Genomic DNA, 13,618 nt, shown 5'->3' with positions numbered 1-13,618 from the left:
CACTTAACATCCTGTACCATTTGATGAGCCCTTGAAAGACAAAACATATTTCACTGGCTGAATCATTTTGAATATTGACGTTTAATATCATCATATCAAAAACATTATCTCTGTAAATGTAAGAGGACTCAGAATATACCAGAGTTAATTTCAAGCAAATAAACGTGCAAAACACAAAAACAGTGAACATACTAACTCAAAAACACCACGGCTTCTCCGAACTGTATTGCTTCTCTTCCAAATAAGCCCATCCACTATCACACGCTACTTCTGTGAAAAGGGATCATTCTAAGATGTGCTTTTATAGACACGGCGAAGGAGACGGGTGTGCAGGAACAGCTTTCTGAAAATTGCAAAATACAGACTTATGGAACGAGATAAAGTGTGTGACTTGGGAAATGTAAGCTCCGCTGGTGCAGAAAGAGCTTCTCGGAGAAGCACGACACTTTCCAACATCAAAAGCATGGCGTTTTATTTTCATCTTTTCTAAAAAGGGCAGACATAACGCAGACTGCCAGGCATGACACTTTTGGTTTGTTGTTTATGGAAATAAACATTTCACATATTCAAAGAATCAGGTCCCTCATTATCATCAAAACACAGACAAAACAGCCTTGACATCTCAATTTGGGCAAAAGTTGATTTCCCCTTTTGTGCTCGAGGACAGATTATCTGAATCACCACTCAACAATCGGATGCGCTTTCCGCAGTCTAGACAAACGCAAAGCATTTGTTTAGCCCGCAATTTTAAAATAATGATTAAGAATTGCTTTTCAAATCAATGGTGGATCTGACTCGGGTGCAATTTTGTGACTGTGACTTCATGCCACGCCATCCAATCGGAGTGTCCATCCGTGGGCCCCACCCATATTCATGGTGGGCAGTGTGACTATCAGGCCAGTTGGTTCCAGAGCTGACCACTTCAGAGGCTTGGGATAACCCAGTAAGGTCACCTACACAAAGACCAAACGGGAAGTACAAAAAAAACAAAAATGGGAACCAGGAAACTAGTGCCACTGATGATAGTATTCATTCTCCAGAAATAAGTTAATCAATTTACAGAATATTTACAGTATTTTTCCACAAGCTAACAGACCACAGTACGGCTTCATATAATGTGTTTTCATACAGGATACTTACATTGGAGAGCGAGGACGTTTTGGGGGTGGTGATCTTGAGGCTGTACTGAGACGGCCAATCCAGGAAGATGGCGTACACGCTTTTTCCTTTAAATGTGTACCTGAGGAACATGAAAAACCCCATGTCACAGAACAAAGTGTGCCACATGCCGCGCCTCTTAATGAAATCATACGTGTTCAGCCTCATCTCAATCTCCAAACATGCGCAAAGTCATTTTTTCATCCATTCCTCAATTCATCTTCTACTCTGGAAGCTGTTGGCAGGGGGTCCACAGCCTATCTTGGGTATAATGGGCACAAGGCAGGGAATAACCAATCCCATCGCAGGGCACACGCACACACATTCACCCCCGCACACACATTCATACCTACGGACAATCTGTCATCTCCACTTCACCGTAGCATGTTCTTGGACTGTGGGGGGGAAACCGGGGTACCAAGAGGAAACCCCGCGAGGACACGGAGAGCCCTATGCTGGGGATCGAACCCTGGTCTCCATGAACGTGAGGCTAATGGTAAAATCCATCCATAAATCAACTCCGGGAGACAATCTTCGATGAGCAGAAATTCCTGGAATGGGTAGGGGGGGGGGGGGGGCACTCACCAGATTGGCACAGTGGTGTTTTCTGCCTGCACCCGCCATGGCTGGGATGCGTAAATAGCCTCCCCATTAACCTGCAACCACTGGCCCACGGCTCGGAGCCTCTCCTCGAACACGGCGGGGATGGTGCCGTCCGCTGTGGGACCCACATTCAGCAGGTAGTTCCCCCCCAGGGCCACGGTGCGTGCCAAGTCCTGCAGGGAGGAGATATGGGGAGAGGGGGGAGGTTACCAAGACCCCCTACACGTGTGTGGCTCCCTGAAACATCAATCGGTTTCTGGATATCGGGACTACAGTCGACCGTTCTGCATCATGACTGTCCTCATCGTTGTTCTGATATATTGCGGGGGCCGGGATAAGAAATTAAATGGAAATTTTGAGGGAGTTTTGCGAAAGTCACAGATGACATGCGATGGGGGATTTCTTCAGTGAAACCACAAGTTCTTTCAGAGCTGAATGATAAGCCAGCTTCCTTCGGCTTTTAAGACAGAATGACGATGTTAAATCTCAGATGCTGACAGATGCCTGTCTTGCTGTGAATGACGTCACACATGAGTTAGCAGTGCTCCAATACAGGAAGTCGGAAAGTCATTTAGCAACAAGGACCTGTTTCAAAAAGCAAGATTTCTTGCATAACTGGAAAACTTGGCGGATTTAGTTTATCCCAGTTTAAACTGCCTCTATCTTCGTTCATTTACATTTAACCCAGACTACCTAAAATCTGACAAGTTGTCCACTTAAGCAAGAGATCCTGCTTAATGAAACGGGCCCCAGTTCTAGCCCAGTTAATTGTTAGCAATATCAGTGAATAACAACCCATTACATGATAATTTGCGCAAACACCGTAGCAGCAAGTCCACAGGTAGTGGTTCGGCAGCACTGTGTGTACAACTGATTTAATGAGCCACAAATAAGACGTAAGTGCTAATGAACAGTATAGAACTACAGCTTTAACTTCTGTTGATAAAGGGCGCAGCCATCTTGGATTCTGAGCTCGGGACTGCGTTGGTTTCTCTGAGTTCACGAGTCGGAATTCCGACTTCAAGAGACCCTCCAGTTGGAATTTCTGACTAGGAATTTACGAGTTCAAATGGAACGCAGCATCTGCCCCCCCTGAGGGCAGCAGGCCCTTTATCTGTGGTCTTCGTACAGACTCCTGGGGCCGGGGGGGTCAGACGGCCTTGGTGAGAGTGGGTTGTATAAGATAGGCAAAGAACATGATGTGAGGAAACAAGTGGCAAGGACAGAAGGAAATATATGTATATATATAAAATAAGACATATAAAAGCGATAAATGAGTGATTAAAACAAAAATAACTACAAATTAACATCCCTCAGCGAAGGCCAGCAGACGACACTAAAAGTTTAGTGACTCATAAATGTATAAAATAAAACAGTGCTGGTTTGGAGGATGCAAGGCGTGTTTATGGCACCCTCTCACACGATGTCTCGCAGTGACCTGGCAGCAATCTTTGTGTCTTTTTTTTCGCTTCAATCGACTCGGTCGCTTCGCTCATCAAGGGGAGCAAAAAAAATCGATGTGTTTTTTTCCAGATCGTGGGGGGGGGGGGGGGGGGGGCACTGCTCCCCTAACCTGCAGAGAGTTCACATTTTTCCTCCCTCCTAGCTCCCGGTAGGTAGCAGAAACGTAGACTGTCTGCAGATCCCCTAGGACCAGACTGGGGAACACTGCTTTAAACCCATTGGCAGATTTCATGTGGTTGGCACAGGTTCTGATTGGTCAATGGAGATCCGGAAGCCTTCAACGACCTGAAGCTCTGAGCTTCTCCCCACCTAACCGGCACAGCAGGCTGAGGGCCCCAGACTCACATCAATGATGGTGGGCAGGTCCAATAGCTGGTAGACCATCATGTTCCTGCGGTAGCCCCAGGAGTACGTGTCGATGGAGGTGCACTTTTCCCACTTGTGCTTTGGCAGCTGGCCCGGCGTGTACTTGTCCTCACAGTTGTAGTAGCCCCCATGCTTACAGCTGCACCCCGCCCCCCAGCGGTCATTGGTCACGACGGTATCCTGTAACCAGGGAAACGGAAATGACTCGTCGGAGCACAACTTCACCAGCAGGTTTCCCAGAACATAACCAGCTACAGGGGATGTTCCTGCTCTAAAATTCCCTTTAACACCACCCAAATAAATGTACACTAATTAGTGTAAATAGTGTCTTATCGCTCATTTTCTTTAAAGTCACCCCACCCCTAGCCACCCTTTTCATAAATCTCTAGAGATGTTCCTCATCAGATGTAGCGCCAAAGTCCAAAAGAACATCACATGCGGTCATGGATCACATCCAGTTCCACATTTCCATCATTAGAAGCTGCAGATGTGTTCGCTGAATCATCTCGCCATTCCCTTGACAGTTTACACATTTAATCTAAATTGCTTTGTATCCTCTCACAGTGCTAACACACAGATGTCGGTAATCTTTTGTGGACAATTTACAAAGCCTTTTGAAATTGAGTCATAAATGTCAATTTTACTGTACCAGTTGCACCAAATTTGTAATCAAGCTTTACAAATTAGCCTGGATATGGCTTTCTGCCAATTTAATAATTCTGACACCTGTGACAATATTAGAGAAGCATGATAAACAAGTAAGAGTGTCGTTATGGCGCTCACCCTGACTGGGCTGTCGTTGTAGAGCCAGGCCAGGAAGCTGGTCGAGTTCCAGTAAGTGTCAGGAGCTTCCCAGTCTCCATCGGACCAGATCAGATCTGGTTTGTAGCTAAAGGACCAACAGCAAATATGACACATGCCTTTAAGTGTGATCGATTACCTTTAAGGTGGAGAGGATGCCATCTCACCTGCTGACCAGGCCATGGAGCTCAGGCATAACCTTGCGGAAAACATACTCCTGGGTTTTGAAACCAGCCTTCTTGTCAGACAGGTACAGGGGGTGGAACCACTCAAATAAAGAGTGATACAGACCGTAGTGCATTGACCTGTCAGCAGGGAATGTAATGTGACACGATTACAAGCAAGCGAATGGCTTCGTTTATCAGGTTTAGTAAAAGTTTAAGCAACCATCCCCCCACCCCATCTTTTCAAGCTCCAGCAATAACAATGAATTAATACCCACACACCTCTTCCTAACTGCTGCCCCGAGGTCTCCCACGATGTCTCGGTGGGGTCCGGTGTCCACAGAGTTCCAGTTCCAGGAATTTGGGGAGCCCCAGTTAGTGAAGCCCTCGTGGTGCTTAGAGGTGAGGACCACGTATCTGGTGGTGGATAGAAGGAAGAGTGATTATAAGAGGGATCCAGCCAAAAGCATGTCAGCCTGATGGATATCTAACGGTCGCTTACTTTGCACCGGAAGATGCAAACACCTCAGCCCACTGGTCCGGGTCGAAAAATTGGGCATGGAAATCGGGTGCAAATTCCGGGTAGCTGTATCCCGGAGGATAGTTCTTCGTCATGAAGTCCACGTACTTCTGATTTTTCTCTCCCTGCCAGTGCCACCAGAACCACTCGCTGCCGAATCCAGGCACTGCAAACACGCCCCAGTGAACGAAAATCCCAAATTTTGCTTCATCATACCAACTGGGCAACGGCCGAGAATCCAGGCTGGTCCAGTCCGGAGTGTACTGCGCGCCGATCCCCAGCAGAGAGGCGAGCTTAATAAGGCAGAAGAGCCACACAGGTGGCGAAAATAGCAGCATTCTGCAGCACTAGGTAGAACAGGACAAAAACCGAAAATGAATGCAACGGTGCAGAGGAACTACGCAGTAAATGAGGTAAATGTTGCTGATCTTGCACTGATCTTGGTTCATGAGAGTAATAAATAATCTCGTTCTAAAGTGACTTGTAAACAAAGTCACCCATAGCCGTCTGGATAACTTTTACCTAGCCAGGTGACTTTTATGCTTCGTTTTTTGTGACAGCCATAACACGCCTCCACACTCCGCATAAAAATGAATGTGCCGGTCATGTGGCTTTTCATCAGCGTCGGTGCCGTGTCACGCGGGATTGTGTCGTGTCACGTGGAGTGGTGTCGTGTCACGTGACGGCCGCACGCAGTGCCTTTACCAGTCGAGTTGCTCTGATCCTCGGCATCAGACGTCTGCTGTATACTCGTGTTCCTGGAATATAACAATGTGTAGATGATTCGCCTATGATCCCAACAGCACTGCTTGTGAAATGACATGACAAAAACACACGACTGGCGTAGAAGCTGTTCGCGTTTCCTAATCCTCGTTACAGAACATCACTGGGCATCAGCTCCTCTTAATACCGGGACATGTTAACCTATAACGACCACATTCACTTTGAGTTTTCCTTTCTGTTAGTAATTTGTGTAGCGAATACTCACAAATATGCCTGCAAACGTACAGTATCAGCTATTCATTCGGGCTGACGAATTGTTACACCCTTCCTTTAACTAACACTGTTCCAGTTGCACAATGAATGTGCTTGTTGGTTCGAATCACACCCTCGTTTTTTCGGTGTGAGGTTTACATGTTCTGCTAGTGTCATGTCAGTCCTGAAGTCCAAACACATGGGTGGGTGAACTTGTTGTTTAATTCATCCTATTGTGTGTGTGTATGTGCTGCAATGGGCTGGCATCCCATTCTGGGTGTAGCGCTTCCTTGTGCTCGATGCTGCCTGTCCTTCTGTGAGCCTATACAGCAGGGGTGGGCAATATTATTCAGAAAGGACTGATGTGTTTGCAGGTTTTTGCAGCATCTCCCTAATTATATTACTAATTAGAGGACTGATTGGCTGAAGAGTCCTCACACCTGGGTTAGGACAGCTGACCTAAAGGTTACCCCAAACACCTGCAAACACACCGGCTCTTTGCGGCTAAGACTGCCCCCCCCCCCTGCTGTACAGGATGGAACATTGACAGATGTTAAAATCATCAGGTCTTATGAGGAAATACTACTCATTCCACAGAGACAGTAGTTTTGAAAATAAACCAAAACATACAAGCATTAAGAATGGTATTTTGTGGTTAGTGAAAACAATCACAATCAAGCAGCCAAGTGCAATTAGAGAAAGTGTAAAACAGTGCTCGTAACTTACAATTTTGGTGATGTTAGTGATATGTATTATGGCACAAAAATAAACCTTACCAACTATGGCTAATCCAAAAAGGTCTTAGAAAACAGAAAAGCTGGGCATTAATTGTTCATGTTCAGACTGAAATTACTGACCTGTATTAAATCAATGGAAGGGCGTTCCTTATTCTGTTACCCATCATGAAGTGTGGAGCAAGGATTTATTTAAACTTGAAATGCTTAATTTTACATTAATTGTTGTAAACTTGTCATAATCTCAAAACATTGGAAAATGAAACAAAACTATATGTATACATAGTGTGCAGCAAAACATCACATATAAATATATACCATACAAAAAGTATTGGACAAAAATGCAAAACACTAAAAAAAAATGCATATTGTGTACAATAGGGAAACAATAGATGTGTACATCATCCACCTAACTGAAGTCTGAAATCATCCCCCCCCCCCCCACAAAAACACCTCCACTTTGGTATTCATCCTATTTACACATTTTGCCGTATTGTTTGCATCCAGAGAGGGACTCACCTCACAAGGGCACTTCTCTCCAACCCGAGTCACACTAAAAGCTTGTGACCCCATTCCTTGCTAATATTTACACACAAGCTTGATAGACAGGCCATAGACATGATCACTTTAATTCCCACTCAAAACGGCCACTGTACATACAGATTATAAACGGAATGATATGTCCCTGCGTTTGTATTTCGCAAGGAGACCCACGGCTGCTTGGACTGAGCCGGTCTGACCGCCCCGAAGCGCAGACACTGAAGCTCCAAGCGAAGTGGTACAAGGAGTCAGGAACCAGCCATGGACCTGCTTTGCTCCTTCTGTAGGCAGGAAGGGGACCACATTCACTCATGTCAGAGTGACCCTGGTATCTGCCTGTTCTCTATCTCAGGTTCGTGAAAGAGGAAGGTCCACTTCTCCCTCCTGTCCCACTACATTAGCCCGTCGCTCTCCGAGAGCTGCCTCCGAAGTTCCCGTTTGTCCTCTGTGTTGTCGGCCTCGCCGCTGGCTTCGGCCTCCTCCGCATCGTCCATGTAGATGGGCCAATCGGCGTCGCCCTCGCTGCGCTCCGTGCCCTCGGATTGGCTGCTGAGGTTTATGGGGGTGGAGTCCTCATGGGTGGTGGTGACGCAGGTGCAGCTGTCGCAGAGGCCGAAGCGCTTCAGGCCGTGGGACACCACCCCCGTAAAGGTGCGGCGGCAGCCTTTGCACACGATTGGCCAGTTGGAACGATGTACCTGTTAAGAGAAACACAGCACTACAATATCAAATGTGTGACAGTACAACAATTAGCGGTATATGTAGGCAAAGAAATGTTTCCCTGAGAGTTTCCCCATAGTAACTGATAGAAATAGATAAAGAAAATGAGCAAAATAGTAGTAAAATATTTAATAATGACATGCAAATGTTCAAATTGTCGATAGTAATAGCCTAATCAGCTACCGTAGTCTCAGCCGCGATTCAAAAATAATTACTAACCTCTACCAAAAATATATAAAATTTATTTGCACATTGTACACACTGACTCTGCTGTTGAGGAAACATGCGAGATTAGACAGCATATCTTTGGGCCTGAAGGGCTGCTTTTTCACTCTTAAAATTAGCAACCTCTATGCCAAGAGGGAGGCTGAATTTGCTTCATTGAGGAAATAATTCAGAGCCTATTTGCTAGAGAAGAATGTAAACACCTCTCAGTAGTACAAGCCTCTGCTACCTGCAGAGATCACATGACAGACTGGCCTTTTGTGCCAATGGAAGGGGGGTGGGGGATCAGAGGAAGGTCCCTAAGCACGCATGCAGACGCTCACGGCTGCGCACTCACACTCAGGGAGTGGCTGCGCAGGTGCTCCTGCCGTGTGAAGCGCTTGCCGCAGGTCTCGCAGGGGTACGGCCTCTCGCCAGTGTGGCAGCGGATATGCCTCTTCAGAATGCCCTTCTGCTTGGCTGTGTAGGGGCAGAAAGGGCACCGGTGTAGCTTCACGGGCACCACCAGCCCGTCACCTGGGGGAGCACACGCACACGCGGCAGAGGTCAGCGAAGGCAGGAGCGAGGCGCCTCACCACATCGCCAAATTAGTCTGCAGTGGGCAGCCAGTTCAACCGCCCTGGCTTCACCCCCAGTTCTGTAATTACTTTCATTAGTCATTTAATAAAAATGCTCGTGTTTTTGTTTCAGTGCTAAATCCTTCATGGAAATGGTTTTGGAAAGGACATGTTGTCATCCAATTAAATAAAAAAAGTTAAATGAATAACATACCAAAAGGTGACGCAACACATATTCAAATGGACTCCAAAGCAAAGATGTCTAACTTTTAGACATGTGAACTGGTGATTTTTCATACTTGTGTGACTTTTTAAAAACATATTTTGGGACTACTTTACACAGTCCAGTTTGAGAAGAAATCTACAGGAATAAATAAATAAAAATAAAAAAACCCCAAGGCTTGTTCCTGAGAGCCACATCATGGGCTAGTTTTACCAGGTAAAGTTCATCAGTTCTTTTTTTATTAAAAAAAAAAAAAAAAAAAAAAAAAAAAAAAACATGACTGCTTTAGAAATAAGTCAGAAGCAATATCACAGGCAGACAGGAGAGCAACCAGGAAACTGCTCTCCGCAATGCTGGCAGCCTTACCGGGAGAAAAACCTGTCCGTTTTATATCAGGAGCAGGATAAAACAGCTCTGTTTTTAGCAAACTCTCCCATCTCCCAATCTGCTGCAGTGAACAATACTCTGGTCAGAAACTGACAACCATTGAAAGTATGGCTCCCCTGGGGCAAAACAAATTTTGAGGGAAAGAAATAATGTCAAACTCCATAAAAAAACACCTTCTGTGGATATGAATAACAATCACACGCCTCACATTGCCAGTATAACCCAACCAGTTTACATCCACCCACACAAAGCAAACAAATAACCAATTACAATCTCACTCAGCTCCTCTGCAAATGTCAGTAATACCCTGGCTACCCTAATCCAGAACTGCAAACAAGCAGATCCCCACCCACGCAGATAATAACATGTTAGCAAACCTGAAGCCCACAGAGTTTCTCAGCAAAGCCTACGATCCAAGCACACTACCTGAAACCTTAGCTGTACAGCGCACACCTCCAACAAGAACCTACCAGTACCTCACTTAACCTCCACCTTGAAACATGCTGAAAGCACTGGGCCAAAAGTGTTAGGCTCAGGGATGAATCCCAATTCTTAGAAACAAATTCATGGCAAAGTCCACTGCTTCACAAAAGCATGTGTCATCATTGTGTAATAATTGCGCTGCAGCGCACAGAGGAAAATGGACGTCACTGAGATGGTCATACGTATGGCCAACCTAAACAGCATGTCTTACTGCCATGACATATACATTTGACCGTTACAGGGTGTTCACCTGTGTCCTCTCCATACCAGTCGCTCTGGATCTCCATGATAGAGGACCCCCCCAGTCCCAGCCCCTCATCTACGCGGCTACCCCCTACCCCTCCGCCCAAACTCTGGGCGAAGTGCTGCACCAGCTCCTCACGGCGTTGGTCGACCCCGCCCCGCAGCAGCGCTTCCAGGAACTGCTTCATATGGTAGTTGTCATACGGCAGGGAGGAGAGCTCACTACCGGCTGCCTGGCTGGAAGGATGTGGCTTGTCGCCATCGAGGGACGGCGTTCGGAAAAGGGGTGTGTCCTTCCCCTCTGGGGAGTCCTCCCCCTCCTCATCGGGGTCAAACTCAGCCTTGGGGTGCACCAGGCCCAGAAGGAAGCCGGACGAGGAGTTGACTTTGTCTCCCTGGCTGCCCTTAAGGGCGAGGTCCACCGGATGAAAGCTGGGAAACTCCCCCCGCGAGCTCTCGCTTTCCGAGTCTCGGCTGGCGATGGGCGTGGCTGCCGTTGGGGGCGGGGTCACCGTGGTGGCTGCTGAGCTGGGCATCTCGGAGCAGAAGAGCCCGCCGCTGTCCTCGGGGGAGTCAGAGGCTATGGCTGGGGTGCCGCTGTCGGCCAGGCCCTCCCGTTCCCGCTCTCGGTTGCAGATCTCCAGCGAAGAGCGGATGTAGGCCTTGCAGAATCCGACCACGTCGGTCATCTGCAGGTAGCTGGCGGCAGACATCACTTCGATGACGTTGTCGCTGCGCAGGTCCAGCCGTCCGGAGTAGAGGAAGTCCAAGACGAGCGAGAAGGCCTCTGCCGTGACGATGTCCAGCGAAGCCGTACTGTGCCGCTGCCCACTGTCCTGCAGGTAGTGCACCAGCAGAGCCCGGAAGTAGCCACTGCCGGCAAACAGCACGTTGCGGTGCGCCTTGAAGACGCGGCCCTCCACGATGATGCTGCAGTCACAGAAGAAGTCCCGCTTGCGCTGCTCGTTCAACTCGCACAGCAGTTTGGACTGGTACGAGGGGACCTCCATCTTCTCCCTCTCTAAACAGGGCACAATGGCACACAGCAGGTTAGCATGCCCTTTGACTGAGGGGCAGCATCACTCAGTAGGTCAGAGTATACTATCATCCAATAGTTAAACCAGGGGCAGCCAATCTTATCCAGAAAGGGGCGTTGTTTATGCGGGTTAGATTACTAATTACTGGGATGACTGGCTGAAGAGTCCTTATATCTGAGTTTAACAACTGACCCAAAGGTTATCCCAAAAACCTGCATACACACTGGCCCTTCGCGGATAAGATTGGCGAGCCGTCAGCTAAACAACTCAGGACACAGTACTGAAAGGCACACCCGCTCGGTAGTATTTTTGTTTCTGTTTGTCCGTTGTTGTTTACTTTGAACTGATCCAACCTCATATCCCTTACTTTACTTCACTTCACAAGGCTAAATAAAACAGTAAAGAATTAACTCCGACAGTAACAAAACGACGCTTTACTGACCAGACACACCTTTCCGAAAGCGATCGGAAACATCTTTAATAAGCATCTCCAGCGAGTCGCACCTAGAAAACTCCCGAAGGCATCCCGCTTTGATCCTGCTAGGCAGAGTGGCGGTTACGGGAACCGGCGCCGCCAAACAAACACCCGCGTTACGTAAGGAGGTAACGGCGGTACACGACTCCCGGTAAGCGGGGCACCCGGGATGAATGCTACCTTAAGGAGTTTTAATGGAAGCCCGCGATGCGGCTCGGCACGTCCAAAAGCTGCGAACGCCTACGACGGAAAAGAAGATAGCTAGCTAAGCCAGCTAGCATCGCCCCATCAAAACAATACCGCCGGGTTTTAAAGGGAAGACCGTCAGCCGAGAGCACCTTTTAAGCGCTACACCACCTGGGCGCCCAGCACAGAACGGCGACGCACGAACACTTTATTAAATACACGGGGGGGAAATGAGACCGGGATATGTTTTTTTTTTACCTTAGGCAGGGAAGCGTCCGCTTCTGTCGCCCGTCGGCGGCTAGCTACCTAGCAGCTCGGCTCGCGCGGCCTCGCGAACGCCACGCCACGGCTGAAACGCGACACTGTCAGCTGCTAAATAGGTACACAAAGCAGACCAATCACGGAGCGGGGAGCGCGCAGGGCTCGTACCGACGACGGCTTTTACCGAATAAAGAGATCGTAGACGGAACCTATGAGGAGGGGGACTTGTGTGATTTGTAGTTTTAAAGTTATGCTAAAATTATGCTTTCGGTTCCGATGAATATGTTCACGGCATTTTTTCCACACCGTATTGATATTGATCTAGAACTTAGTGCCCATTGTGAAGTTTAACACTTTGAATCCACAGGTTCCGATGTTTGTTGAAAGGTTTAAAATGTATCCTAAGCTTATCATATATATTACGCTACGTCTCACGGTGTGATATTAAGAATACATTAATTCAAGCCAAGAACATACTAGGATTTTGGAGAATTCCGAATTTTAGAGCGTTTAAAATTAATAATTCCTCCAGTCTTAAAGTCCTTATATTATCATATTTCGCATTTTCTGAAAAATGCTAGATGGATTCGTGGATCCTTAAAATGAATAATCATAACATATGTATATGCATACATTTCCCTACAGAGTGTATGTGTTTGTTTTTTTATTGATATCAGAAGAGGGCGCTAAATTCCAGGAATGCTTTCATAAGCATTTTTTTGTAAAATTACTCGTCAAATTTCTGGAAGACAAGCAAATTGAAATATGACACATATGCATATATAAAACAAATAAAAACAAATAGCATAAAATCACCGCAATTAATACGTTATGTGATCTGGGAAACAATACGATAAAAATATCTGGAAGTACATGCGTGGTTTTTCATGCATACTGTAGTGCTGTAGCAGAAACGAAAGCCTTGAAAAATCACGATGTTGTTCACTTGTTCATGCGTCTATGGGTCTTTTCCCCTAGTTTCTCACTCTCATTGTCCTCAGCGGATCTGTGCATTTGCACTTCACCTCAGGGATGGAATAACTTTCTTTATTCTCAGGCCGTGAAAGCAAACTGACGGTTCCTGCGCCCGGGGCCCGCGCTCTGCCATCCGGCTCCCTTAGAAGTCTCACCCGGAGGTCGCTGGGTGACTTGTTTGTTTTAGGAATTTTCCCAGGGTAAACAGAAGAATGCTCTCTCATGGGACCACAGAACACAAAGACAGTGCAGTGGCTGCTCCCACCACATGGTAGACACCCATCCATGCCCCCCTCCCTTTGAAATCTGCATTTATAGAGCCATACAAACAGTCCTGAATTAAAATTCCATTTCTCCCTTGATTTGTGTTTTGATGACATTCTCTGCATCTAAAACTCACCCTCAAACATAGACGGATTTTTGTCTGGTCTAATACATCACTACATTTGACATAACTGGTCTTTTCAATAACTATAATCCTTAATATATATTCATAAATTCCACAATATTCATATTTAGAT

General features: G+C 46.8%; 2 protein-coding genes across 4 annotated transcripts; both read right to left on the bottom strand.

Moving 5' to 3' along the window:
* Positions 1–62: 62 nt before the first annotated feature.
* LOC111854288 (tissue alpha-L-fucosidase) lies at positions 63–5,715 on the bottom strand. Of its 2 annotated transcripts, XM_072705516.1 has the most exons (9): positions 5,603–5,715; positions 5,059–5,427; positions 4,839–4,973; positions 4,560–4,697; positions 4,375–4,480; positions 3,571–3,771; positions 1,744–1,934; positions 1,141–1,240; positions 63–953 (listed from the first exon to the last, which is right to left on the bottom strand). In XM_072705516.1, the coding sequence occupies exons 2-9, from the start codon at positions 5,412–5,414 to the stop codon at positions 822–824; spliced, it is 1,359 nt and encodes a 452-aa protein (XP_072561617.1). In that variant the 5' UTR covers positions 5,415–5,427; positions 5,603–5,715; the 3' UTR covers positions 63–821. The 2 variants fall into 2 exon arrangements, with proteins under 2 accessions (XP_072561617.1, XP_023687904.1); XM_023832136.2 differs by having other exon boundaries at positions 5,059–5,699.
* Positions 5,716–6,956: 1,241 nt separating this feature from the next.
* Positions 6,957–12,275, bottom strand: zbtb8b (zinc finger and BTB domain containing 8B). 2 transcript variants are annotated; one of them, XM_023832134.2, is made up of 4 exons: positions 12,120–12,275; positions 10,171–11,184; positions 8,608–8,786; positions 6,957–8,023 (listed from the first exon to the last, which is right to left on the bottom strand). In XM_023832134.2, the coding sequence occupies exons 2-4, from the start codon at positions 11,171–11,173 to the stop codon at positions 7,718–7,720; spliced, it is 1,488 nt and encodes a 495-aa protein (XP_023687902.2). In that variant the 5' UTR covers positions 11,174–11,184; positions 12,120–12,275; the 3' UTR covers positions 6,957–7,717. The 2 variants fall into 2 exon arrangements, with proteins under 2 accessions (XP_023687902.2, XP_023687903.2); XM_023832135.2 differs by having other exon boundaries at positions 10,390–11,184.
* Positions 12,276–13,618: the final 1,343 nt, after the last annotated feature.

The sequence above is a fragment of the Paramormyrops kingsleyae genome, chromosome 23 (genome assembly GCF_048594095.1).
Source record: "Paramormyrops kingsleyae isolate MSU_618 chromosome 23, PKINGS_0.4, whole genome shotgun sequence".
Lineage (NCBI taxonomy): Eukaryota > Metazoa > Chordata > Actinopteri > Osteoglossiformes > Mormyridae > Paramormyrops > Paramormyrops kingsleyae.
This window is presented reverse-complemented; position numbering and strand designations above follow the sequence as displayed.